At 37.5% G+C, this 26,474-nt stretch overlaps 1 protein-coding gene across 1 annotated transcript in view; it reads right to left on the bottom strand.

Annotated features, from left to right (window-relative positions):
- The window catches only part of MAN1A1 (mannosidase alpha class 1A member 1), a 173,536-nt gene that overhangs the window by 57,393 nt on the left and 89,669 nt on the right, over positions 1 to 26,474 (bottom strand). The window contains exon 6 of the mRNA XM_061427451.1: positions 15,408 to 15,502. Coding sequence (XP_061283435.1) covers positions 15,408 to 15,502 — 95 coding nt within the window. The remainder of the gene's footprint in view (positions 1 to 15,407; positions 15,503 to 26,474) is intronic.

Here is a 26,474-nt window from a genome sequence, read left to right as displayed (position 1 = left end):
TAGTTCTAATAGTAGGGTACTGGTGAAATTTCATTCTGGGAGGTATGTGGAATTCTATCAGACCCAATGAATACATTTTTAATAGCCAGGAAGTACTCAATGATCAATACAGCACAAATAGACAAACATGGTGATAGCCTAAAATGGTGGTAAAATATCAGGACAGTTTTCTATTCCCTGTCTTTCTGAAAGCGTAAAGTTATTTCTTTTTTCCTAAAAAAAAAAAACAAAGAAAAAAATCTTTTTATTCCAATTGTTAACTATTTCAAAAAGAAATCTGAATTATAGAATTGGATATTTATGTCTGTGCCAGACTAGATTAAATCACATTAGTGAAAAATTTAAAACATACATCTTTTTGGGACTCCTCTGTAGACTATAGAGAACTGCAGAAGCATAAGGCATTAATATTAGCTTGTCTGGTGGCCTGTAGTTTATACACTCATAATTCCTCTTGCTTCCCATCTCCTCCCCTTTACATCTTTTCCTTTAGGATCAACATAGTAATAAATGAATTTTGTAGCACTTTTAGTTTGAAAAGAGACCCTAGGCTTTACTGTCTCCAATTTTAAAAATTTCTTTAAAAAACATAAACATGAAATCATTTCTCCTTATAATTCTCAGAAACATGAGTGAATTCCATAATTTGAAGCCCTTTGACTCTTGTAAAAATTTTGGATACTAGCACTATATCTGTTGTTCCTTTAAAAATACCACTCTTTGAGTACAGACTTACACCTTCAGCCATTTTGTTGCATAGCTAATCAATATTAAAGATTAATGTCTTTAAGCACTTTCTGACCTATTTCATCTTAAAACCAATAACTCACCTAAGAAAAGCTCTTGATCTAATTAATAACTTTTTCAGGCACACTTCCATGGTTGGCCCACTTTAAAGTGGAGAAAATTAATACCACAAGATTATGCAGTCTTATAATATTTAGATCTAGTTAAAGTAATTTAGAACTTCTCTTGAAGCCAATTTTAAAAATATTCTCAAGAGTAATCTAAACAGGATCAAAGTCCACTTAATATATTAAGACAATATGCCCAATTATAAACTGCCAAATGATAAGACATTGGTCCAGGCTTGATAAAGGCAAACGACATCTAGATATTTATTGTTTATGGCAGCGGCCTTTGAAGCAGAATGCAAAACTCTTAATTAGAGTGCAGGAAGAAACTATCAAAGCTGCTGTTTCTAAATTTTTTATCTAAAAGAAAAAAGCTTTATTAAATTAAATATTCAGATATACATTATTCCCCTCCCTTGGTGCTTATGTAAAAGGTTTCATATAAAAGATATTCAGAGGTTTCCATAGAGACTCCAAAATGAGGAGAGGTCGGCAGTGGGTCCTTCGCTTGTTCTACAGCTTTCAGGGACTGTGGATGTAGTGGGATTTATCAGCACAGAATGTCATTGATGCAGTTAATTTTAAAATTCAAGATCTCTACACAGTAGAAAAATTATAATATTGTAACAGTTGGTAAAAGGATGGAAAGCGACCACACAAATATTCTGCACTAAACAAGAGATTTCTTTGATTGTCTTGAGGCAAAGTATTTAATTAAGAGTCAAAAGAAATGTGTCCCTATTTGCTGATGTTTTCTAGTATAAGTAGCTGTTTGTAGTTGCTACCTACCAGATAATTAAAAAACAGAAACAAAGAAAAATGGAAGAAAAGAAATAGAAAACATGCTTAACCTATCATTTGAAGATAAAAGTAACATTTGACATGAATAAAAAAAATCTGAATTTGAAAGCAAGTTTTTCTAAGAAAAGATCATTTTGAAATTGGATATCTATGAAAATATGCGTGACTGTGACTCACCTTTAAAATTCATAAAAAATATATCAAATTTATACAAATTGATCAAAATTTGTGTCAAACTTGAGAATGGAATTTGCTATCCTGCTTTAGAATCTTCCAAAGGAAGAGTTCCAGAGGTTTTTCTTCTTTTCTATTAGTTTGCAAGAAGAAATAATAAGAAAGACTGAAATTTTCCAGCAGAGTTACAAGAATATTCTTTGCATAATTAAAGAACAGGATTTAAAACAAGCATCATGTTTTTAGATCAGCCAATACCACACTTCTCTCATCAACACAACTTTAAATCTTTTCCATCTGGACAAAATTAAAACCAAGTTGAAATAAACACAGAACAAGAACTTTGAATCACTTACTGTATCACAAGCATTAAGTTGAATTAAAAAAAATCATATGACTCACTAAAAACAAATAAAAATTTATTTCCTCATCTGTATCTTTTTACAATTTTATTTTTTGGAGTGTTTTAAAGTGATCATGATATTAATATTCTGGTATTTGCATATAAAATGTATAAGTAAAAATACATGCTCTGGGGTAAGTGCTCAGAAATATATTACTGATAAGAGAGCAGAAAAGCTTAAAAACCATGGACTTATGGTACTGACATAATTGTGCAGTACAAAATTACATGTAAATAAATGGCTAAAAGTGATATATTTATATAGCATTCACATTAATTTTTCTCGTTAAGGAACCATAATTTTTATACCTCATGATGAATGAAACTGCCACAATTATAGCCCTTATTTTAGAGTATCTCATAACTTAAAGATAACCTTCTTCAGCTGGGCAGTTCCACTGTGTACTTCCCTTTGTGGTCCCAGATGATGACAATTATTATGAAGCCTTTTAATATTTCCCTTGTTTGAGGAATGGCAGAAAGTGAAGAGGAACTAGAAAGCCTCTTGATGAAAGTGAAAGAGGAGAGTGAAAAAGTTGGCTTAAAGCTCAACATTCAGAAAACGAAGATCATGGCATCTGGTCCCATCACTTCATGGGAAATAGATGGGGAAACAGTGGAAACAGTGTCAGACTTTACTTTTTTGGGCTCCCAAATCACTGCAGATGGTGACTGCAGCCATGAAATTAAAAGACGCTTACTCCTTGGAAGGAAAGTTATGACCAACCTAGATAGCATATTCAAAAGCAGAGACATTATTTTGCCAACAAAGGTCTGTCTAGTCAAGGCTATGGTTTTTCCTGTGGTCATGTATGGATGTGAGAGCCAAAGAATTGATGCTTTTGAACTGTGGTGTTGGAGAAGACTCTTGAGAGTCCCTTGGACTGCAAGGAGATCCAACCAGTCCATTCTAAAGGAGATCAGTCCTGGGTGTTCATTGGAAGGACTGATGCTAAAGCTGAAACTCCAATACTTTGGCCATCTCATGTGAAGAGTTGACTCACTGGAGAAGACTCTGATGCTGGGAGGGATTGGGGACAGGAGGAGAAGGGGATGACAGGGATGAGATGGCTGGATGGCATCACCAACTTGATGGAGATGGGTTTGAGTAAACTCCAGGAGTTGGTGATGGACAGGGAGGCCTGGTGTGCCTGTGATTCATGGGGTCGCAAAGAGTCGGACACGACTGAGCGACTGAACTGAACTGATGAGTTTTAAGGGATTCCCAGGGGACACTAGTGGTAAAGAACCTGCTTGCCAATTCAGGAGATATAAGAGACATGGGTTAGATCCCTGGGTCAGGAAGATCCCCCGGAGGAGGGCATGGCAACCCATTCCAGTATTCTTGCCTGGGAAACCCCATGGACAGAGGATCCTGAAAGGCTACAGTCCATGGGGTTACACAGAGTCAGACATGACTGAAGCAACTTAGCACACAGGCATGCATGAGTTCTGTGGGGAGAAGTCTCACCCAGGGAGCGGATGAGCCGCCTGGGAACCCTCTGCCCAATCAGAACTCCAGATGTGCTGTGACACAGGACTTCCCAGTGCTGATTAAGTCTGGATGTTGGTCAAAACCCAATCTGGTGATGTATCCTCTATCTTCTGTTTGATCCATGGGTTGGGAAGATCCCCTGGAGAAGGGAAAAGGCTGCCCACTCCAGTATTCTGGCCTGGAGAATTCCGTGGACTGTATAGTCCGTGGGGTCACAAAGAGTCAGACATGACCTACCAACTACACACACACAGATATACATATTATACTCACACACATAAAGAGACATACACTCATTTACTTGAAAATCCATTCTTCTCTCCTAACTTAAACACAGGTGATATGGACAGCTACCATAAAGATGTCAGGGTTCTGAAATTCCATAATGATCCCCTCTTTTGTATCTAAAAGACCTCCAACTTCTCAAAAGTCTAAGGGCCTGTCATAAACATCCTTGTAAAATTGATACTATTTATTAATAGCATTTAAGAAATGAGAAAGCCAAGGCTGAGAGAAAGAAGAGATGTGATCCCGTTATTTTTAAATAAAAGTTATACTCAGTAAACACAGCATCTTAAACATATAGTTTGATGTATTTTTGAGAAATAAATCACACTGTTAATGTAGCAGAATTGGGACTTATGTTCCTATTCCTTCTGCTGCCATTTTCTTACACACAATCAGCCAAGTTATAGAAACTGGCAGTGTCAGATACTAAAAAATTATGGCACATATGTAATTCATAATTCATTTATTTTCCAAAGTCCATTTGTAGAGTGCTGGCCCCAAAAAATCACTACTCTGACAGCAGTTTGGGACAGAGAGAATGGGACAGGACATTCCCTAGCTCTCTAAGGAGAGAGGGTACCAACCCCAGGGTCTAGGCACAGAAAATACAAGTGAGAGAACACAAGAATGTATAATAGGTTTGTCCAAAGCATACAGAAGATCATTTATAAAATCATAGGCTTTAAGGGTCTGGCAAGTAGATTCGCTGACCTTTGAAAGAAATGCAGTCATATTTTAAAAGAAAGAAACACAAAAAATCCAAGCTCTTTGTACAGTGTATTCACACACAGCTATACGAATGATATCCACCTTAAAATAGAGTATGTAACTTTTATTGTACTTCCAGGGGGATAGAATAGATTTATGCTTAAAATTTTGGAAAAACTGCTCACTGATAAAGCCATTATAGTAATTGCACTGGGTCTGTTTATTAATTTGTCACAATTAAGTCAATAAGAGCTTTACTAATGTCCTATTACTTGATTAGTTTTGAAAGTGATTATCTTAAGAACTAGACTTAATTGGAAGCCTCTCAATTTACAAGGTACATTAAACTCTCAGTAGCATCTTAAGATTATTCAACATATGCAGGTCAATTACCAGTAATCACTGTTTTGTACAAATGTTCCATAAAAACTATAGCATGACATGACAAAGAGGGAAAGTGAGATTTAATTAATAATGCCAGACTCCAATTGACATTTCCAGGATAAAAGGGCAACATGAGCATTCATATAAAGTCTTCCTGAAACTGGGTCTGTTACTAAAAATCAAATAATGGAAAGCTAGCAACTCTACACCTTATGGATGAAGATAATTTGTCATGATTGCTAAATCACCAAATTGCACTGCCTCTACTCATGCCCAGCTGCATATTAAGTTCCAGATTAGTAAATTACAATTAATTCTTACTATTGCTCTACCACTTTTCCAGTTAATAAGAGAGACTTCAATTAATCAGTGTTCATCCCCATTTTCAGAACAGATTAACTACAGCTATTACTGCATAAGCAAGAAACCTGGAGTGGTTAATGTATTCACCAAGATTGTGAGGTCTTTAAAAACATTTTATATTGCCCTTCCAATTTTGACTCAAAGATTCAATGTGGTTAGTTGAATATTTACAATGACTACAATTATAAGGTCTAAGAAAGTACCTTGAGACCTAGGCTGATTTGCAAATACCTATTCAAACAATTTCATAACTTTTAAATTAAACTTTATTAGATATTTGAAAGGTCTGCCCCACAGTAACAACATGAGCCTGGTCTTGAGATTCATCACAGGAAAACTGCTGCTTCATTAAAAACCTGGGATGGTAGCTCCTTGAGAAAACCATTCCACTGCTGACTTGTAAAGGCACCCTATGAATTATGTGTTCTGACTTGTTCCTAATCTAAGTTCTGTACACAGAATACATTTCAAATTGCCAAAGCTGATTTGCCACCAATTGTGTGAACACAGTGAACAAAGCTGAATCTGCAAAACACTAGTTCTGTGCATTTGAAAATCTTGAGATGAAAGGCGCTTTGAGTTTGTTGCATTCAAATAACTATAATTGCCCTTAAACAAAAATTTCCTGGTGCGTTAACCACTTAAATGGTGGGGATGCTATGGGGAAAGTCATGGTCATATTTAACCATCCAATTCCATGGATTTTGTGCCAAGAATCTATCTGCCTAAAATAGAAGAGTGAGGAAGGTCTCTTAACAGACTTCCTACATACCACAAGTCCTTTTTTAAAGGGTTTTAAGCAATCGTCTTAGGATAGATTGTCTCTAAATTGCCTACACATCACCTCTGATACATTTCTGGACTTTACGCATTTGCTGTAATTGAGCTTTAGAGGCAGGACATTATGAAAATATACAAAAAATATTTTTTCAATATCTAATCCATGCGTGCGTGCATGCTAAGTCACTTCTGCCATGTCTCATTCTCTGTGACCCTGTGGACTCATAGCCTGCCAGCCTCCTCTGTCTATGGGATTCTCAGGCGAGAATATTGGAATGGGTTGCCATGTCCTTCTCCAGGGGATCTTCCTGACCAACCCAGGGGTTGAACCTACATCTCTTACCATGGTGAGTAAGATAGCCAGTTTATTCCATTCACAGCTTATTTTTCTGTCCCTGTCCTACCAGAAGCACACAGAGGGGTCTATGGCAGATGTGGATTCATGGAGAAAGGGTGGGTGATGTGCAGAGGTTAGGAGGACTGTTAGCACCTGTGTTCAGAGACAGATTACATCTGCTTTTTCCTCCAGTGAACAAAAGACACTGAAAACCCCATTTACCTGGGCATTAAGTTCAATTATGACCAGAGGAATGGGATAAAAGGGAACAGTCTGCCTACCTTTAGGCTCTTCAAATTCCGTCTGCCTCACGATGCATGACTAAGAAACAGCAAAGCATCTTTTGCTCAGGATTGCTCGTCCCTTAAGTCCCAATAAAAGAGGCTATACACAAAGTACATTTAAATTAAGTGCTGCCACCCTTACTGTCCACTTGCAATGAATACATGCCTTGAGCTTGGTCAAGCCACTGAGTATCTGGCATGGACTTAGTGATCTGAAGCTTGCCGAGAGGATTAAATGATTCAGAAAAACCCTAGATTCCCTCTTCCTCTGGTGGAAGGATAACCTTAGCCTCTTTTTCATGGGTGTGGAATGTCCTCAGGTACAAGAACTGGTTGCCAGCTGCTGTTAATAAAGTTGCTTTGCCTTGAAGCAATGAGAAGGTTCTTCTTTTTACAGTTACCCTGAGGTCCTTAATTAAAAATGCCTTTTTTTTCTCCTTCTATGCTAAAATGGCCCAAATCTTGCTTTCTAGTCTTACGGGATTAAAAAATATATATTGCAAGGGGACAAAGGCGATGCAAACTCTTTTTTGGTAATTAATGTTTGGAATTAGCTGTTTTCCAGAAGAAGCAACAAACTGCTTGGGGATAAGTGAAAATACTGGGCAATTATTAACAAGAGTGAATTAATCATAGAACTCTTCCCCCCTCCTGATCCAACCCCTCACTTTCACCCTACGGAACTTTGGAATTGGCTGTCCCTCTGAGCAGCTCTGAGATTTAAGAATCTAAACAGCTTGGGCGTCTCAGTCAATTCTTCTATTACAGTGCTTCTCAAAGTGTGGTCCTAGGACCAGAAGCATCAATCAACCTCTGCATCAGCTGGGACCTGGTTGGTGTTGTTCAGTTGCCAAGTTGTGGTGACCCCATGGATTGCAGCATGCCATGCTTCCCTGTCCCTCACCACCTCCTGGAGTCTGCCCAAGTTCATGTCCACTGCATCAGTGATGACAATGTAAATTATCATACCCGACCAAAAACCTGCCCAATCAGAAACTCTGTGGGTGAGGCCCAGCAACAAGAGTTTTAACAAGCCTTCTAAGCAATTCTTGAGGCTTCCCAGGTGGCTCAGTGGTAAAGAATCTGCCTGTGAATGCAGGAGACACAGGAGATGTGGGTTTGTTTCCTGGGTCAGGAAAATCCCCTGGAGGAGGAAATGACAACCCATCCCAGTACTCTTGCCTGGAGAATCCCATGGATAGAGGAGCCTGGTGGGCTACAGTCTATAGGACTGCAAAGAACTGGATAAGACTGAGCATGTATGCATGCTAAGCAATTCATACAGACTCTAAATGTCGAGAATCATTGCTCTATTAGAGCTGGGTGTTTTCAAATCAATTGTCTATTTATTTCAATAGTTAAATTGGCCATCAATGGGGAAGGAAACGTTTCCAAAGGTAACTGAAAACAGAAATGAATCTATACTTAGGATAAAAATATTAGACTTCCAGCAGTGATTATCAACCCTAGATTAATAATGGAATGGCTGAAGAGCCTTAAAATATGCAAGGATCTTACTCCAAGCCAACTGAAACAGAATGGAGGATAGAGAGGTAGTGATGATATTTAAAAAATGCACAAGTTAGTGGAAAGCACAGGGAAGGCTGAGAATCACTGATAGAATATAACTACAGTAGTCAGACCCTCTAGAAGTAGGACAGCCTAAGAACTAGAAAATAGGGTGATGTGGATGTTTCTAGCAAAAATATATATACATTTTTATAGACTCATGTCATATTAATTAAACACTAACTGGCATGTGGGACTTGGGAAAATAACATTACATTTTATTGGCTCACATGCTTCTTAAACCTCATAGGTTTAAGTTCCTCTTTCTAGTAGAGAAAATTCACCAATAAATATAATTTGAGAGAAGTATCTGGGTTTTGACCCTACAGGCTGATTCTAAAATAATTTTCAAAATAATATATGTTGGAGCATAAAGCCCCCACAATCCTACATGGACTATGGGGACACATTCTCTCCACACTTCTAGCTGGTTCTACTAATACCAATTCCATTTCTGACCTAGAAAAATGGGACTTGAGTTTGAGAATGGATTAGAAGCACTGAATGACTTAAAAACAGAAGATTACCATAAAAAGGCATCAAAACCGTCAGTTTTAGTTATGTATTATTTTATTGCTCTATACACACACTATTTTATAATGAACATTTAGAACAAGGCCATAAATTAATAATTTAAATTTATATTTATTTTACAGCACTCTGCAATGACTAATCTTCTTTTACATATTAATTCACTAGATTTTCACAAAAAATGCCTTATGAGGTCATCAGGACAGATACTATTATTGTGGCTATTTTAGTTTTACTTATGAGAAGAGAAACTCAATTAAGTGAATTATCCAAGGCCAACCTGGTGCAAAGAACTGACACATTTGAAAAGACCCTGATGCTGGGAAAGATTGAAGGCAGGAGGAGAAGGGGACGATAGAGGATGAGATGGTTGGATGGCATCACCGACTCGATGGACATGAGTTTGAGTAAGCTCCCGGAGTTGGTGATGGACAGGGAGGCTTGGCGTGCTGCAGTCCATGGGGTTGGCAAAGAGTCAGACACGACTGAGCGACTGAATTGAACTGAACTGAACTGAAGAGCTATCCTGACAATCTTAACAAGTAGCAACTTTAACTTTGATATTTTGATGTCTGATATTAGTAACTTTATGCATGTAAGTTTCAAACCTCAAAATATGGTTATTTTTATTTCCAGAAGAGTTCAGTTCAGTCGCTCAGTCGCTCAGTCATGTCTGACTCCTTGTGACCCCATGAACCGCAGCACACCAGGCCTCCCTGTCCATCACCAACTCCCAGAGTTTACCCAAACCCATGTCCATTGAGTCAGTGATGCCATCCAACCATCTCATCTTCTGTTGTCCCCTTCTCCTCCTGCTCTCAATCTTTCCCAGCATCAGGGTCTTTTCAAATGAGTCAGCTCTTTGCATCAGGTGGCCAAAGTATTGGAGTTTCATCTTCAACATCAGTCCTTCCAATGAACACCCAGGACTGATCTCCTTTAGGACGGACTGGTTGGATCTCCTTGCAGCCCAAGGGACTCTCAAGAGTCTTCTTCAATACCACAATTCAAAAGCAGAAGAGTATAAATGGCCAAATGAATTAAAACAGATAAAAGAGGGAAACCCAATAAAATATCCAATCAGAAAAAATAAAAACATAGTTTAGCATAAATACTTGGAAAGACTAACTTCTTTTTTACTTTTCTAGAGTTAGTAAAACTTATTTTCGAATTCTTAACAGATCCATAAAACATATAAAAGATAAACTATAAGACATAGCTCTAATTTTATACTTAGGCTATATAACTGCTACAAAACATGTCTAGGATAACTAAGTACTATTTTGCTTCTTAGAATATTAGCAAATCATTAAATAAGTTTGATCTCCTCGGGGCAGAAAATTTGTTTCTTGATTTTTTTTTAATATTTTTATTATGATGTTAAACTATAGAATTGTATTCTGCTTTATTTTAAAACAATATGCCTCTTTCAAATCTAAAACCAGATACTTTAAAAAATGGTTAGCAAATTTAAAAATGTAGATGTTTATATATTAATGTCAGGTAAAAATGCAGGGAGACATATGGAAAATACTTTTTAAAATATTTAACCTGATTAGTCTGTCTTTCATAGTTTGTGTCTATTAAAACTAATTATGATTTAATATTCAAGCATTTTATACCACCGAAGTATTAAGAAACCCCAAATCGGGGTTTATTACAATACACAAACTACCTACTTCATAAAGGATAATGTTTCACTATTAGAAAACATTAAGCTATGTACTACTCTTAATTAAGCCCCCATTTCTGTTAAAGTAAAGTAATTTGCAATTTAATTATTATAATACAAGCTAAAATGTAACTAATGACATAGTATACATTTGTGTTGGATAATTAGAGTAGTCAGTAAATAAAGCTTTACAAAGCAGGAAATAAAAACAGGTGAGGGAGTTGTGGCTCCTTCATGGCCTTGCTTGGGCTTCCCTGGTGGCTCAGACAGTGAAGAAGCTGCCTGCGATGCAGGAGACCTGGGTTCAATCCCTGGATTGGGAAGCTCCCCTGGAGAAGGGAATGGCAGTCCATTCCAGTATTCTTGCCTGGAAAATTCCATGGACAGAGGAGCCTGGCAGGCTATAGTCCATGGGGTCACGAAGAGTTGGACACGACTGAGTGACTAACACATGTGGCCTTGCTTACTAATGAGAATTGGAGTAGAGATCAGTCACTTGGCAGCATGTTTCCCTGACGTGTGCAATAAAAGCACATGCTGTAGACAGATCTGCTAACCTAATATAACCACCAGGTGAGTGTCTGTTCAGGGAAATCCACAAAGAGAAACAACTGATGGAACAGTATAAACTAAAACTCACTCACAGGAAAGACAGAATAATCACTAGGAATACCCAGACTATATGCTCTGTGATATAAATGAGTAATGGGAATATTAAACATACTTTTTAAAAGTAAAAACACTCTTTAGAAAACTTCAAATGACTACATTTATTCTATTTAGGCTTAAATTATAACTAGAAATATGGAAATGGTGAAACATTTGATTTTACAAACCACAGAAGTGATTTTTCTTCTTTAGGTTGGGAAAAAAAAATGCATAGAGCCTCTTACTAGTAGTACTAACAAGATCAGACATCAGATTTTGACATTTTCACAGTAGCGAAATTGAGTTCTACCAAAATCTAATCTGTGAAAAAGGCAATGTTTTCCTTTTACCAGAGGTGTTACATAACGTACACATTTTCCTTCTACTACTGTACTGGTGAAACAAGCATGTTATTCTAATCAGGTACTGTGTGTAACACCCAGGTGTTTGTACAATCAAATTACCACTTACTATTAATTCATAATTTCAATTCACTTACAACTTCATATAGCAACTCTTGAATTAGGAATTTATTATAGATGTACCAGAAGAGATAATTAAAAACATTTTTTTTGTGTGTGAACAGATTTTTTGGGACAGACTTTCTCATGTAGGATATGCGTAAATTATTTAGATTCTCTGCTATTCTCAGTTTGCACAAATACTGAAATCTAATTTGGTTTATTGGTGTTTTGGCTCCAAATACATAAACCTCCCAAATTCAAAATACTGCTTGCTTTAAGTTCAAACTGATAAAACCTGCACACTAGAGGAATGTGAACAGATAATACCAGTAAATTCACATTTCTGTTAACCTATAGGTGCTGGCAAAGAGTAGCCTCCATAACTATTTTCAAAACTGACATGGAAGAGCAGAATTATGTTACAGACAGCATATTGTGGCTCTCCCATCATAATTATTGCCAAGAGTTTCAAAGCCAGTCAATAGTGAATAAGGGGCTGTTCTAAACAGCATTCTTGAACACTTTTTTTCCTCTTAGCATCCTTCCATTGATACTTCCTAAGTTTAAGAAGGTAATTAAGAAAATATTATTTTGCCAGATATATTTTTCCCCACCTCTTTCGAAACTTCAGTAGTGACAGGTTTCAAAAAACTAGAAAATAAGCTCCAAACCTGCTGTCCCTTGTCCTCTGGCCCATACTGTGAAAATACAGAGATTCAGAGAAAACAGCAGATATGCACTGCGTGACATCAATAACACATCCGGAAGTGTAATTATTGCAGATTAATATCAAATGCTGGTTTGGTTCCCTAGAGAGAAAATTCTTCAAGACGATAAATCAAGCTGATTGGGCAAAGGGTAGGATGAATTTCAGTGGGTCGGTATTACTATTAATTTTGCCAAGGCTTATTGTGTAAATTGTGTTCTTGCCTGGAGAATCCCAGGGACAGGGGAGCCTGATGGGCTGCCGTCTATGGGGTCGCACAGAGTCGGACACGACTGAAGCGACTTAGCAGCAGCATTGTGTAAATTTGGGTAAGTCACTGCTATTTAGTAAATGAGATTGAGAGTGGATAAAATAATAAAAAATTCATACAGGTTGCCAGGAAGAAGTTAAGAGTGTTCCTGTCAGTTGTAAAATGGTTACCTAATTTCCTCTAGTTCAACATGAAAACATCATAGAATACACAAATGAAATGGCACATTATTTCTGACCCAAAATAATTTTCCTGTAATACTTAAAAATCAAATAAAAGTTCTAAAGTACAGTACTGTAAAATAATGTACAATACTGTAAATTTGAAATAAGGTCTGATAAAAAAAAGGTAAAACCCCAGTTAATGAATTTTCAGGAGATATAAAGATAACAAAGGATTCAGTACTGAATAGTTTTTAGAAATATTTCTTTATGTGTTGAAAAAATATCTCCACTGTACACAAAGGATAGATTTAACTAAGGAAAAAATCCTCTCGGCTGTAAAAATAAACACTATGTTAAATATGTTTTAAAAGAATCTAATTTCTTATGAGTATTTCAAGAGAGGGTAGAACTAATTAAATGATATCAGCACCTTATAATAACTGACTTAACTTTTGCAAAGATGTAGACCCACACCTCAATTAGTTTTAAGAGTCTTTATCTAATTCCATTATCTTCCACAAAGCAATAAGAACTACCTCTATAGCATCCTGGGCTTCCCAACAGCTCAACGGGTAAAGAATCTCCCTGTAACGCGGGAGACACAAGAGATGCAGGTTCAGTCTCTGGGTCAGGAAGAGGTCCTGGAGAAGGAAAGGGCAACCCACTCCAGTATTCTTGCCTAGGAAACCCCATGGACAGAGGAGCCTGGTGGGATACAGTCCATGGAGTCACAAAGAGTCAGACACAACTGGAGCAACTTAGTATGCATGTACACACTTAGAACCAGGTCTCTTGGGAACCAGTTAAGTCAGTGGGTTATTATGCCCATATCATTCCTCTCAGAGGGTGGGGAAAATATGTGTTAAATGTGCACGAGGTTTTCATAACTAGATCTTATTTCAAGCATTAGAGAAGTTTCTAGGTCTGAATACTATCTGTATACTATCTGAATACAAAGTCTGAGGATATGGACAGTATTATAGGTGATCCACATGAGCCAAATAAAAAGTTCACAGATCTCTAATACCATGCTGCTCAAGCCAAGCATATATACCCACTTCCACCTTAAGACACTGGAACATGTGCCATGATCCCCAAGCTAACAGAGAAAGCCGGAGGAACCCAAAGGGAAGAATGAATCCTGAGATATCACGTTATACAACAGAAAGCAACTTCAACTTAACATGGCCCAGGGTGTGAACTCTGCCCGTCTCATCACCTCAACACCTTGGCCTCTGCCCCAAACACACGCACGCACACATACAGAGACACACACACATAAAATTATAGATAGGTACAGGGTGATTTCAAGGTATAGATATAACATATAGACAAAGCGTGACATTTAACTGATACATTAGCCAATTAATTTCATGATTTTCCATGATTAATTGGAAGGAATTAATGTCACTAAAGGAAGGAATGTCACTAGAATAAATAATTAAGGAAAAATGTGCATTAATCTTGCCAAGTCGCCCTGTGCATCCTCTTGGCTTTTCTAACATAAGAAAGCCATTTAACTTTTGCCTATGAATCCATGCATCTGAGTACTCTGGCTCTACCATTTACACACGGCATGATGTTAGGCAAATAACTGTCTCTGTGACTCAAGTTCCTGATTAATGAAATGGATATAACAGTAGTATTGACTTTATTGGGTTGCTGTTAGGATTAAATGTGGTAAAGTGTCTACACAAAACTTCATATTTTATGATGACCAAACAGCTGTCATTATCATCATCACAAAGAGACACGTGCAATTACTTATTTATAGGGAAGAAGGAGTTAGAAGGAAGCTTAAGATAAAACTATTAACAAAATGCTCAGGCTATCATGAAAATTCAAACTATTAATACTTTCCGGGAGAATATGAAAAATTTGGTTAGCCCAAGTTTTTCTTGGGGCCCCATTCCTATGAACTTGGCATGCCAGGGTTCTCCACCCACATGGGATGAGGAGGATGGATTGATCTGGGTCAGTGGAGCAGTTCCCTTCCCTCCTTATAACTGTGGGTGAGCAGCCTCAGATGTACCCAGTCTCAGTTATACTTAGTTCGTTGCGTGGTTGTTCCACATGTTGTATCTGCTGATCTACATCTTGTATTATGCTGATTGATCTACATGTTATATCTTGGCAATGTCTCTGACCAGCAGCTTAATTGATGGAAGTGATCTAGGAACTGGCTTCTTTTGAGAGTGAAAAGCTTTGATGATAAAGGGATGTTTTTGGAATTTATGGCAAGACAGTATCATTGACACAATGTCACCATGAAATAGTGAAAACCTTGAATCCTGTCTCATGCGGATGACTCTCTTGAGGTCATTTGATCTCACGATGGGAACCCATGAACACTGAAAAACACTAATAACTTCCAACACAAGGACATATGCCAAGACTCCCAATGGTGTCAGTCATCAATACCATTCAAGTAAATATCCATCTGGCGTCTGTTTGTTAGACCACAATCTTGACTATTTCAACTTAAAACACGTTGAAAATGAAGAGTTTTACCTTTTTATATTCAGCAATGCCCAAGGTATTCCAGAGGGTGTTTGAAATGCAGGTAGCAATTTTACCCCAAGTTCCACTGCTTTCTTTCGAAATATCTGAAAAGTTAAACAGTTAAGTAAGCTACTGTTGTAAGAAAAACAAAATGTGCTACTCTACTATCCCACATTGAGTACATTTCTAACTAACATTTAAAAAAAAAAAGTGTTTCTGAAATTAATGGAATTACCCAGGAAAGTAAGAATGGTCCAGGGGCCACTGTGCTGTAGAGTATTTATTACCAATGCTGGTTGCACACTAGACTCATGTGAAGAGACCTGAATAATACTGACGTCTTGGTAGTGCTCCTGATGTTCTAATTTCTATGGCGTGGGGGCTCCCAGATCAGAACTTCTTAAAGCACCACCTGTGATGTCAAGTGATTCCAATGTGCATGCCCAGGGGAGAACTGCTGCTGCCGGTTAAGTCTTGGCCTGAAAATCCCAAGTTCTGGTCCTGTTCTGGTTTCACTTATTTACTAGGGTACAGAGAAGGGGGAAGTTGTAAAAAGATATATTATCTTACAAGTAATCTGTAAGTCCTCTTATCCCTCTGCAGTTTTAACTTCCTCTTATGGTTAAGTGCAGGTGATACAGAAAAGACAAAGTTAAAATAGGTACAAATTCTGCCCAGAATTTAGTAAAGAAGGCAATGTATGAACATAGATATCTGACACACAGATAAAATGAGAGCCTGACATAAAGTCATCTAAGAGTTCCGATGAGTTCAGCAAGGCTGCACGGCATTTAGATGAGGATTGTATGCAGCATGTAATGGGGGGTTCATAATTCCAGAGGCAGGCTGAGAAGGAGAGGGAGCACTGTGAAGGCATCAGTGTTAAGCGCTGATGCAGGCAAGTGCGGGGCTGCAGAAGAAATGGACCAGGTCAGCTTCCCTGTCCAAAGCAAGAGGGAATACTGGTAAATGAGGTCTGGTATGCACAGCATGGGCCCAAATCACAAAGGGTCATAAATATAAGGCTAAGAATCTTACTCCATTAAAATGGAAAAATATTGAAAGTTTCGAGCAGCCAGTTCACTTGATCAGAACTGTGCTTTAGGAAGATTAAACGACATCCAGTCACAGTTTTAGATCCAAAGAAAAGCACCAATTTATTCACTGAAGGAAGGACCGCTACAGCGTTCCCTGCTCGAGCTGTGGCCACTAGCAGATGCCTTGTCCCTTCTCCTTGCCACGCTGTATGACTGAGTGTGGTGGGCTGGGAACTTACTATTTCTTCCTGTCTCTTCCTCAAACAAGAAAGATGTGAGAAAAGCTACGGGAACCCTGAAAAGCATGGACAATGAGCAAAGTCCTCTTCCAGCCTGAGAAGGGGTTCATTAAAGCCATGGTCAAAGAAGCCTCTTGTGGCTTCTCCAGAGGCAAGGGTTCCAGTCCTTGGAACTCCTGCTGCAAGACCTAAGCCCCCACAGAGAAGTCTAGGCACTGGGGCTTCTGGACTGAGAAGAATCCAGTGATACCAATATTGATGCTGCTTCTGAAACCCTACTCTTTTGGAAACTAACTCCTACTCTGTAATGAAAGTTGAGAAAATAATGAGTTTTAATGTAAGAATTTGGCTGACAGTCAATCTAGATAAACTAGCATTCCTGGAATACAAATGAGGACAAAGACATTTGTGGTATATAAGGCACTAAAGAAATAGAGATATCATTTTCCCCATAAAATATTATCATAACTCTTTGAAGTAGACAATTTACTGTTTTAACAGCTGATAGTGAATGGAAGAAGAAGAGAAAGAAAAGAAGCCAAAAGGTATATTCTTTCTTTCCAGTCTCTTAGTCTAGAGCATTCCAAGTTCTCTTCTGCTGTAAGGAATTATCCAATCACTGCCCAGCCATCTGCCACCTTTCTAGTTTCCACCCAACTTTTAAAACTGTTAATTAATTAACTCCTTTACAAGAAACTTACATAAGACTGGAAGTCAGACTTGTAATTAAAACACCATCATGGATATTATAGCCATATGGCTCGGGAGTTGAGGGCTCAGGCTTTGAAAACACAATGCCTGCATTGGAATCTCAGTTCTCCTTCAAATTGGGTAATCTTGGGCAAACTGCTTAATCTACCTATGCCCAAACTTCCTCCTCTATAAAATGGGGATGGCCATGTCCAAGGCCAACTTCCCTAGTTCCATCACTGACACTACTGTTCAGCCAGTCCCTGGGGCATGAGAGAGCACACATTCTGACTTTCATCACCCTTCGGTTATTAAACATCAACATCGAAGTTCCCAGAAACATCTCATCTATGGCTCATTCCCTTTCCGTGATGTGAACACAGTCCATATCTTCATTACCAGGGGCATGGCAGCAAAGAAGGTCTTCCTACCTAGGCTCCCGTTCTCCAGGATTTCCCTTCCTATCGACATTAGCCTCTATCTATTTTACCATGTTTTTCTTTTTATCATGTGATTTTCTTATTCAAGAAACCATCATGATTCCCTCTGTTGTGTAAAACGTCAAGTCAAAAACTAACATACTGGCTAATCTACTGACCTCTATGAATCCGACCATCTATTATCTTCCGTTTTTACAAAGGCCATCCTGGCTCCAGCTTGAGTCTTCAGGGTCTCAAGTACTCATTCAAGTTCAGTCTACCTTAGTATCTTTAAAAAAAATTTTTTTTTCCTTCAGATCTAGTGAGATATAATTGACATACAACGTTGTGTTAAGTTTAAGATGTAACACGATTATTTGATACATGTAGATATTGTGAAACGATTCCATAATGAGGTCAGTTACTCTCATCCTCTTGCGTAACTATCTTCCGTATGCATGTATCATGCCAGTTTAATATATTTATTTACACGGTTTTCTCATCCTAAAACACGCAGTGCTGTCTCCAGTTGGCTAATCCAAACTCACCCATTCTCCAGGCCAAGGTATTTATTAACACCTTCAGTGAACTTCTACTTGACAATTGGCATCACCCAGTGCAGCATTTGATTACAGAAGCCAAGATCCAGATCTCTGTTTTCCTGTGTTACTCTCTTATATCCTCAAGTACTTTTCTTCTTCAAAAGTAGAGAAAAAAAATCTCCGTTTCTCCTTCACTACCTATTATACATATCCAACCCAAATTTGCTCACTTTGTATTAAATTTATTGATATCGCCACAGTATTCCTATGAGTAGTAGGTGGGAAGACATTTATAATCTTAGCTAATATACAGGAAGGAAACAGCAACCTTCCCCATTCCAAGGTTTTTGACTTTGCTGTTTTCCCTGGCAGTGATGCCCGTTTCCTAGCTCTTTGCATACCTGTTTCATCCTTAACTTCAGGAATCTGCTTGAAAGTCCCCTTTTAAGAGAAGTCTTTCTTAAAAACCCCACATAAAGCTGGCCATCCTCATCATTTATCATATCACCTTATTTCCATCCCACTATCACACTCTAATTATCTTATCTGCTTGCTGGTTGGTTGACTGACAACCCCACTAGATGTAAACGTCATGAGGGCAGGACTTTTGTCTTGTTCCTCTTTGCTGTACGTATACACCTAGTATCCAGCAAAGTGGCTGGTCCTCAATGAATGTTCATTTAATAAAGGAAAGAATCAATCAAATATTAAATATATCTGGAGCACTCTAATGAGAAACCACTAATATTCTAGTGTCTGCAAAGTGTCTGTCCTATTCCATGAATTTCTATCATCTTCAATGTCTGCAAGTAATTATACCAAGTACTCTGCAGTCTCTATGTTGGGCACAATTACAAAATAGTTTTCGGATGAAAACATTAATTAACCTATTGATACTTTAAATGAAATCATATGTGAGCCTAAATTAATTCCAATTCTTAACGTTTGATTTGTTACCTCCTCTTGAGACATGAAGAGGTTAGTTACTTGGAGGAGGAATCCAGATTCTCAAAGAGAATATCTTTCTACCCAAAATGGTGACTAATAAAATTCCAATTTAGCTTACAAAGTTAATACTGTTAAAAGAATGAAGGAGCAATGTCACAAATCATTGTAAACAGCAGTTTTTTTTTTTAATTTTATTTTTAAACTTCACATAATTGTATTAGTTTTGCCAAATATCAAAATGAATCCACCACAGGTATACATGTGTTCCCCATCCTGAACCCTCCTCCCTCCCCATACCATCCCTCTGGGTCGTCCCAGTGCACCAGCCCCAAGCATCCAGTATCGTGCATCGAACCTGGACTGGCATCTCGTTTCATACATGATATTTTACATGTTTCAATGCCATTCTCCCAAATCTTCCCACCCTCTTCCTCTCCCACAGAGTCCATAAGACTATTCTATACATCAGTGTCTCTTTTGCTGTAAACGGCAGTTTTAACTAGCACATTTTAGTTAATGTGCTCAAGAGTAAAGACCACAGAAAGCACACTAAATGGTACTTCAGTGTCTCTTCCCAGGGGGCAGGCATGATGGAGGGTGTGCTGGACCCAGGCCAGCACTAGGTCCAGGACGGGTTTTACTATGGTTCAGTAGAAGGCCTGGGCCTGCCACTTTACCATTTTCATCTCAGTTTCCCGAAATTGGAGAGCGGGGTTGGTAACTTCTAGTTTTGACTTATTCCTGAAAAAACTAGCATCAGAAGTCACAAAGCTAGTATTAAAATGAGACTGGCAAAAAAGCAAAACTATCATAATTTTTTAATAAAGATAGAAAGTATTAATGTGCCACCCAATTCTTAGTCTGTCTTGGTTTGTTGGTACTTACATTGGGTAGGGTGGATTTTATAAAGTTAAGAGGCAAAGATGAAAAATGACAGGTAATAAAATGTAATCTGTGCTGATAATAAAAGACATACTCTTTTTTAAAAAAAATGACCATTAAAACTAAATATGGCCTTGGGTAACTTTCAGCAATCAGCTTGAAACAGGCAGATATCTAATGACCCAAAAGGAATCTTCAAAAAGATTCTGCATTATAGAAACTCTGGTTACATTCACATCAAAAAAATTCAAAACTAATAAAATTTACTAGAAGGGTGGTAAAATATTATGAAATAGCTTCTGAAATAATCTTTCAAGCATGTAACTAACAAATAGATTTAAATAAAAACATTTATGGTCTAAAGTTAAGAATTTCAAAATAACTACATCCAAATTGTATATTTTCATTATACTTAAATAACATCATCACAGTCTTATTGCTAGAAAACTTCAGATTTCAGAATCTATCAAATAAAAACATTTATCTTTTTACTTTACCCTTACAGATAGGATTAGACAGGCTGTAAACAAGATGTATGGCTTTCTTTGCCTTTCTAGTTTGCAGATCCCTGAAGAACTGCACAAGGATATTTACACACCAGAGCAAATAAGGAAAGAAGAAATGAATAACAACAGACAGCTCTAGAAAGAACCAGTTTCAGTTCAGACATGCTTCGATTTGAAATGTACAATTAATATAAAAGCCTTTCTTTAAACGCTCCTGCTGAAAACTTCACTGTTAAAAGATCAAACACTAATTCCCCATTAGTACAAGCAGAGTTTACCTATTACTCATTTTTGCTACATAAAGCTTTCAGCACAAGATGCCGCTGATCTCATAAATATCTTTGGCTTAAAATAACTGAAATAACCCACATATCATTAGCTGAGTTGATTAACACATATAATATGGGCCAAATTTAATCACTCAACCAATAAGCTACTGTATTGAGCTACTCTGGCTTTTCAATTTAGAGTGGAACATGGAAAGGTTTAAATATTTGAATAAAGGTATAAAAATAGTTAATCCAGGAGAAATTTAGAGCTAAAAGGGACATCAAAGGTCATCTAGTTACATAATCTTGGCTTACAGATGAGGAAACTGAGGTTCAGAGAGGCCCCATTCCCCTAATTAAATGCTCCAAAGTGGGATGGTTTGGTGAGAACTGCAGCCAAGTGAATGCCAGTTTCATGCCATCCCAGATACATGTAATTCTTCTGATCTGGGGGGATCGCCCCTGTGAGTCCCTTATGTGTAAGTGTGTACACATCTTTCATTGCCTCTTTCTAATCTTTGCATTCTCTCTACAATTAAGCAAAACACTAAACTGAAGTTTTTCTAAATTAAACAAACTATTTGTTGTATTTGTCAAACTGTACTTTGAACTTCATTTTTAAAATTTATAAATTTAATTAGATTAAAATTGTTATCAACTGTTCTTTCTTCCCTGTGATTCAGTACAATTCAATTTTTAGCCTGTAGGCCATTAGATGAAGAAAGTATTCTTTACTTCTTCATTCTTCTGAACAATTAAAGCACTAACATCTTCCCAACTTGTTTACTGAAAATAACAAGGATATGCATACTAACCTACCAGTAATCACAGGTTATAATAAAGAAGAACCACAGGTTTTAACAGGTTATAATCACGGGTTAAAACAAAAAAGAATAACTCTATCTTAGACTTGACTTTCTAAAGCACAAAGTTTGAGTGAAAAGAAAAATTTTCTGATAAATTAAAAAAAATCTAGCCATAGAATGCTCTTACTGAACAGGCATTTTAGACTTGCAAGTGAAAGTCGCTTAGTCATGTCCGACTCTCTGCGACTGTACAGTCCATGGAATTCTCCAGGCCAGAATACTGGAGTGGGTAGCCGTTCCCTTCTCCAGGGGATCTTCCCAACCTAGGGATAGAGCGCAGGTCTCCCACATTGCAGGTGGATTCTTTACCAGCTGAGTCAGCTTTTAAAAGATCATTATCCTTATGAAATAATTAACAGCTAGTGAAACTTCTAAGTTTGCTTTTATACTATCCCCTTGTCAAAATGAAATAAATGTTAATAAATGAATTAACAAAATTGCATCCTGATACTGATTTTTTCCTGAAGGTTCAATCTCATTCTTTAGCATGGAACATTTTACAAAGTTGAGAGAGCAAGATGAAAAATGGGGAGAAATACTGGGAAGAACTTCAGGGTATTGTTCAAGGTAGACATCACTAGCATCCATGTTGGCAGAAACCAATGCCACCTTACTCATAGAAGTAGTCCTGTATTTTTCTTGAGCATAAGCCACAGTCAAGGTGGCCTGGTAGCAGACACACTAAACAGGGCCTGAGTTCTAGCTCAGGGCTTACTACTTACCTGTTCTGTCACAGTAACGATGCGTCATTTCAATTCTCTAGTTTTTTTTTTTTTTTCCTTGTAAAATGCGGGCACTAGATAAGACACTTTCTAAGGTACTTTTCTGCTCCACAGGAAGTGGGTTTAAGACTTAAGAAGAACTTACTACATGCTTCTCAGTGTGGTAAGGGCGATAAGGGAGATACACAAGAAAAAATAAGATCCCTGATTCCAAGAAACTTATATCCAGAAAGGCAAGTCAGTTATATAAAACTAGATAAACATAAAATATACACCAGAAAACAACCGTATGAACCAACATAGAAGTAGAGAATAAACTCAGTGATGAGAGACTTCACTTTCACTTTTCACTTTCATGCATTGGAGAAGGAAATGGCAACCCACTCCAGTGTTCTCGCCTGGAGAATCCCGGGGACGGCAGAGCCTGGTGGGCTGCCGTTTATGGGGTCGCACAGAGTCGGACACGACTGAAGCGACTTAGCAGCAGCAGCAGCAGCAGCAGGGGAATAGAAAAGAGAGACTGAGTTAGGTCATGGCGGAGAGTAAGACTGAAGATGGCACTTCTGTGGGTGCAGATGCGTATTCATTTGGGGGTTGGTATGTACATATTTGTGCACACTCTGGGTTAATATCGTGGAGGACGGGAGACACAGCAGAAGGGGAGAGGAAGGAGCCTGACTAGAGACGAAGATTAACAGGGTCTAGAACATGATAAGACAGAAACAGATGAAAGAAGGCAGGCTAATGACCTTAACTGTCAGGGACAGAAGTTAAAGCGCTGGTTAAAAGAGCACATCAGTTGGGTCAAGAAAGTCCCAACACTTCTGGTCTTGGTTCCTCCCATTTACAAGTGGAAGGACTTCTCAGTCATCAGGGTTCTGAGAGACGCGGCAGGGAGAAAGGCGGTGGTTCTCCCTGGGAGCTTTTCTTAGTTGTAAGGGCAAAGATACATTGACAACATTAAGAAACATTACAATGTCTGTCTGAAGGAAAGACCTTGAGAAGTAATTAGGGTCCTTTTAAAATAATGTTTTCTCAAGAAGAAAGTATACATGTGTTGTAGAGATAAATGTAGCAGGGACTGGGAAAGAGGAAAATAGAGTGATAATCAAAAGGTATATGTTCTAACATACATTCACTATGAAAGTTAAAAATGCACAGTAAAGGAGAAGAAAATCAATGGCTAGATAGTTCTCACACTTAGAATTATTGTGAGGTGTACAACAGATTGTGTTATCTAGATGTTCTAACTCCTAAAGCACTGGCCCAGGAACTGTTATAAATAACAGTATAACAGTCTGAGCCATTACACAGGGCTTAAAGATAGATTTCTGAGCTGATCTTTCCAACTCAATTTAAGTTTAAAAAATGGGCAAGTTGCCAACAAAATGTTTTGAAAATACACAGTTTATTGTGTATTTAATATTAGGTAAGCATGTAAAATAGTTTCTGGACTATTTGCATCAAGAAGGAAATTAAGAAGGAAATTATGAAAACATGAACCCTATTCTGGTTATTATTTCTAAAAGAATTTGTGTGAACCATCACACAGAGGTTGTTAACATGTGATATCATAGTGTTAAAAGAGGAACTGTTTGGTTTACTATTATGTTTATAGGTAAACCTCACAAATCACTTGAAATATACAGAATCCAGGCTTAGAAACCTTTGCTTCAAAGAAAGAAAAGAGAAAGAAAATGAGAGCCTCATCCAAGTAAATACATTGTGATTTCCTAGCATTTTTGAGTTATGAGGCATTCTCTGCTAGTGAGTTTCTCCAGATACTGAATCTTACTTCTAAGAGTATTGAAATATTCATAGTTTAACCTTTTTGTCTCAGTTTTATAAACATGTTTATCTGCTCTTTTGATTTAGTGCAATTACACAAATCCTGTCTTGATGACTCAGCATCAGCATCACATGAGTTGGGGCTAGAAGATCTAATTCTTGGTCATCAGCTGACTGAGTTGTATGATCTTGAGCAGCAGTCCTTAACCTTTTTGGCACCAGGGACTGGTTTCATGGAAGAAGATTTTTACACAGACTGGGGGAGGGGAGAGGAGGAGGGTGGTTTCAGCATAATTCAAGCCACATTACGTTTATCATGCACTTTATTTCTATTATTATTACATCAGCTCCACTTCAAATCATCAGGCATTAGATCCCAGAGGTTGGGGACCCCTGATTTCAAGAACTCACTTAACCCCCTCTCTGCCTTAGTTTCTAAGTATGTGAGTAAGGGATCATTCTTGCAAATCACAAGATGATTAAATATGATTAAATGCATAAGTGCTTTTTAAAGGGCATAATAGTTAACCATTATCATTGTTCTTTGCTATAAGACACTGGTTCCTTCAGGAAAATGGAAGCATATTAGACTTTTTGTCCACATACTAAATGGTCCAAAAAACTGCTGAGCTTTTATGTCTGCTTTCTATAACACTACTGTTTCTTTTGTTATTAGATATCCATTAATTACAATGAAGACTTCTCACTACAACAGCCTGCAACAGTAACTGTCTGCTTTCCCCTAAGTTGCAGACTAATTTTTGTAAACAGCTGTCTGTAGTAGGGCTTAAGGATAAGTCAAACATCTCTTCTTATGGTGTGGGGTGTGAATTTCAGGAAACATGCCCTCTTTGTCAGATGACTACATTTGAACTACTAACTCTACTGGTATGAAAAAGAATTAATTAGTATATTATTTAGGAGTAATAGTTTGCAAGTTTACAAAGTAAACTAAACACCCATATCTCCATAGATTTTGTTTTGCTTTTTGTTTAAAAAAAAGTGCAAAATGGAAGCCACTCCTTTTTCATTTTATCTAAGCAAATGTAAACCTATCTGGTTGTGCATCTATTCCCATTAATCGGGCGTTTTTTGATTTCTGCATGACCTGCCTTTATTTATTATACATGGATACCTCCACAGTACCTATGGGCACAGAGTTCATAATTTCATGTCAGTTGATTGATGAACATTTTAAGTTATCAAAAGGTACAAAATTTGGAAGCAGTGCTATTTTTGTCTTATGCTTGTGTCCCTCTAAGCAAGGTGATTAATTTCTTTTAACCTCAGTTTCCTTGTCTACAAAATAGAGACATATACAGTTGCATTCTAGAACTCAAGAGAATTTTTTTCCTATTCTTTTTCCCATGCCCAAACTAAAAATTTTAATTTTCTTATTATGCAATAAAACTATTCTCACTATTGAAAAATCATAAAATTAGACAAACAAAAAATAGAGCCCCATTAATCCTATCTGCAAAGAGTTGGACACGACTTAGTGACTGAATAACCACATTCCTATCCACCCAAACACAATTATTCTTAACATCTTAACTATCTCTCTTCTAAATGGAATTGATTGCATTTCTTTTGAGAAATGGCATCTTTCCATATACACTATTTTGTAATGTTTTAAATTCATCCTCAGCAACTAAATCAACATTAAATACATCATTCAACATCAGAGGTCAGCAAACATTTTCTGTAGAGTGTCAGATAGCATTTCAGGCAGGCACATATCTCATGTCGTGATTTTTAAAAATAATCTTTTAAAATGTAAAACCATTGTTAACTCTGGTAGTACAAATCAAGTCTCAGACTGAATTTGTGCTGTAGGTTGTTGACTTTTGTTTTATATCAGTGGATAGATCTCTGTATACAGGTGTATGGATATGTCAGAACTTAGATACAAGTCCCATATCATCTGACACTTAGGTTTCCACTGTCTAGATGTTGCCAACAGTAGTGAATAAACATCCCTGTACATACGTATCTGTATGCATGATTATTTCCTCAGGTTAAATATTTGAATGTGGAATTTCTGGTCAGAGGGCATTTGCTCCTTCACTTACTCATTAACTCTAGCTGTAGGGTCAAAGCAGCCATAGACAAAGTGTAAATGAATGAGCATGTCTATAGTTTGCCAATCCCTGGATTATACTAACTTG

Source organism: Bos javanicus, chromosome 9 (genome assembly GCF_032452875.1).
Source record: "Bos javanicus breed banteng chromosome 9, ARS-OSU_banteng_1.0, whole genome shotgun sequence".
In the NCBI taxonomy this organism is placed as follows: domain Eukaryota; kingdom Metazoa; phylum Chordata; class Mammalia; order Artiodactyla; family Bovidae; genus Bos; species Bos javanicus.
Note: the sequence above shows the minus strand (reverse complement) of the source record. Positions and strands in the feature narration are given on the sequence as shown.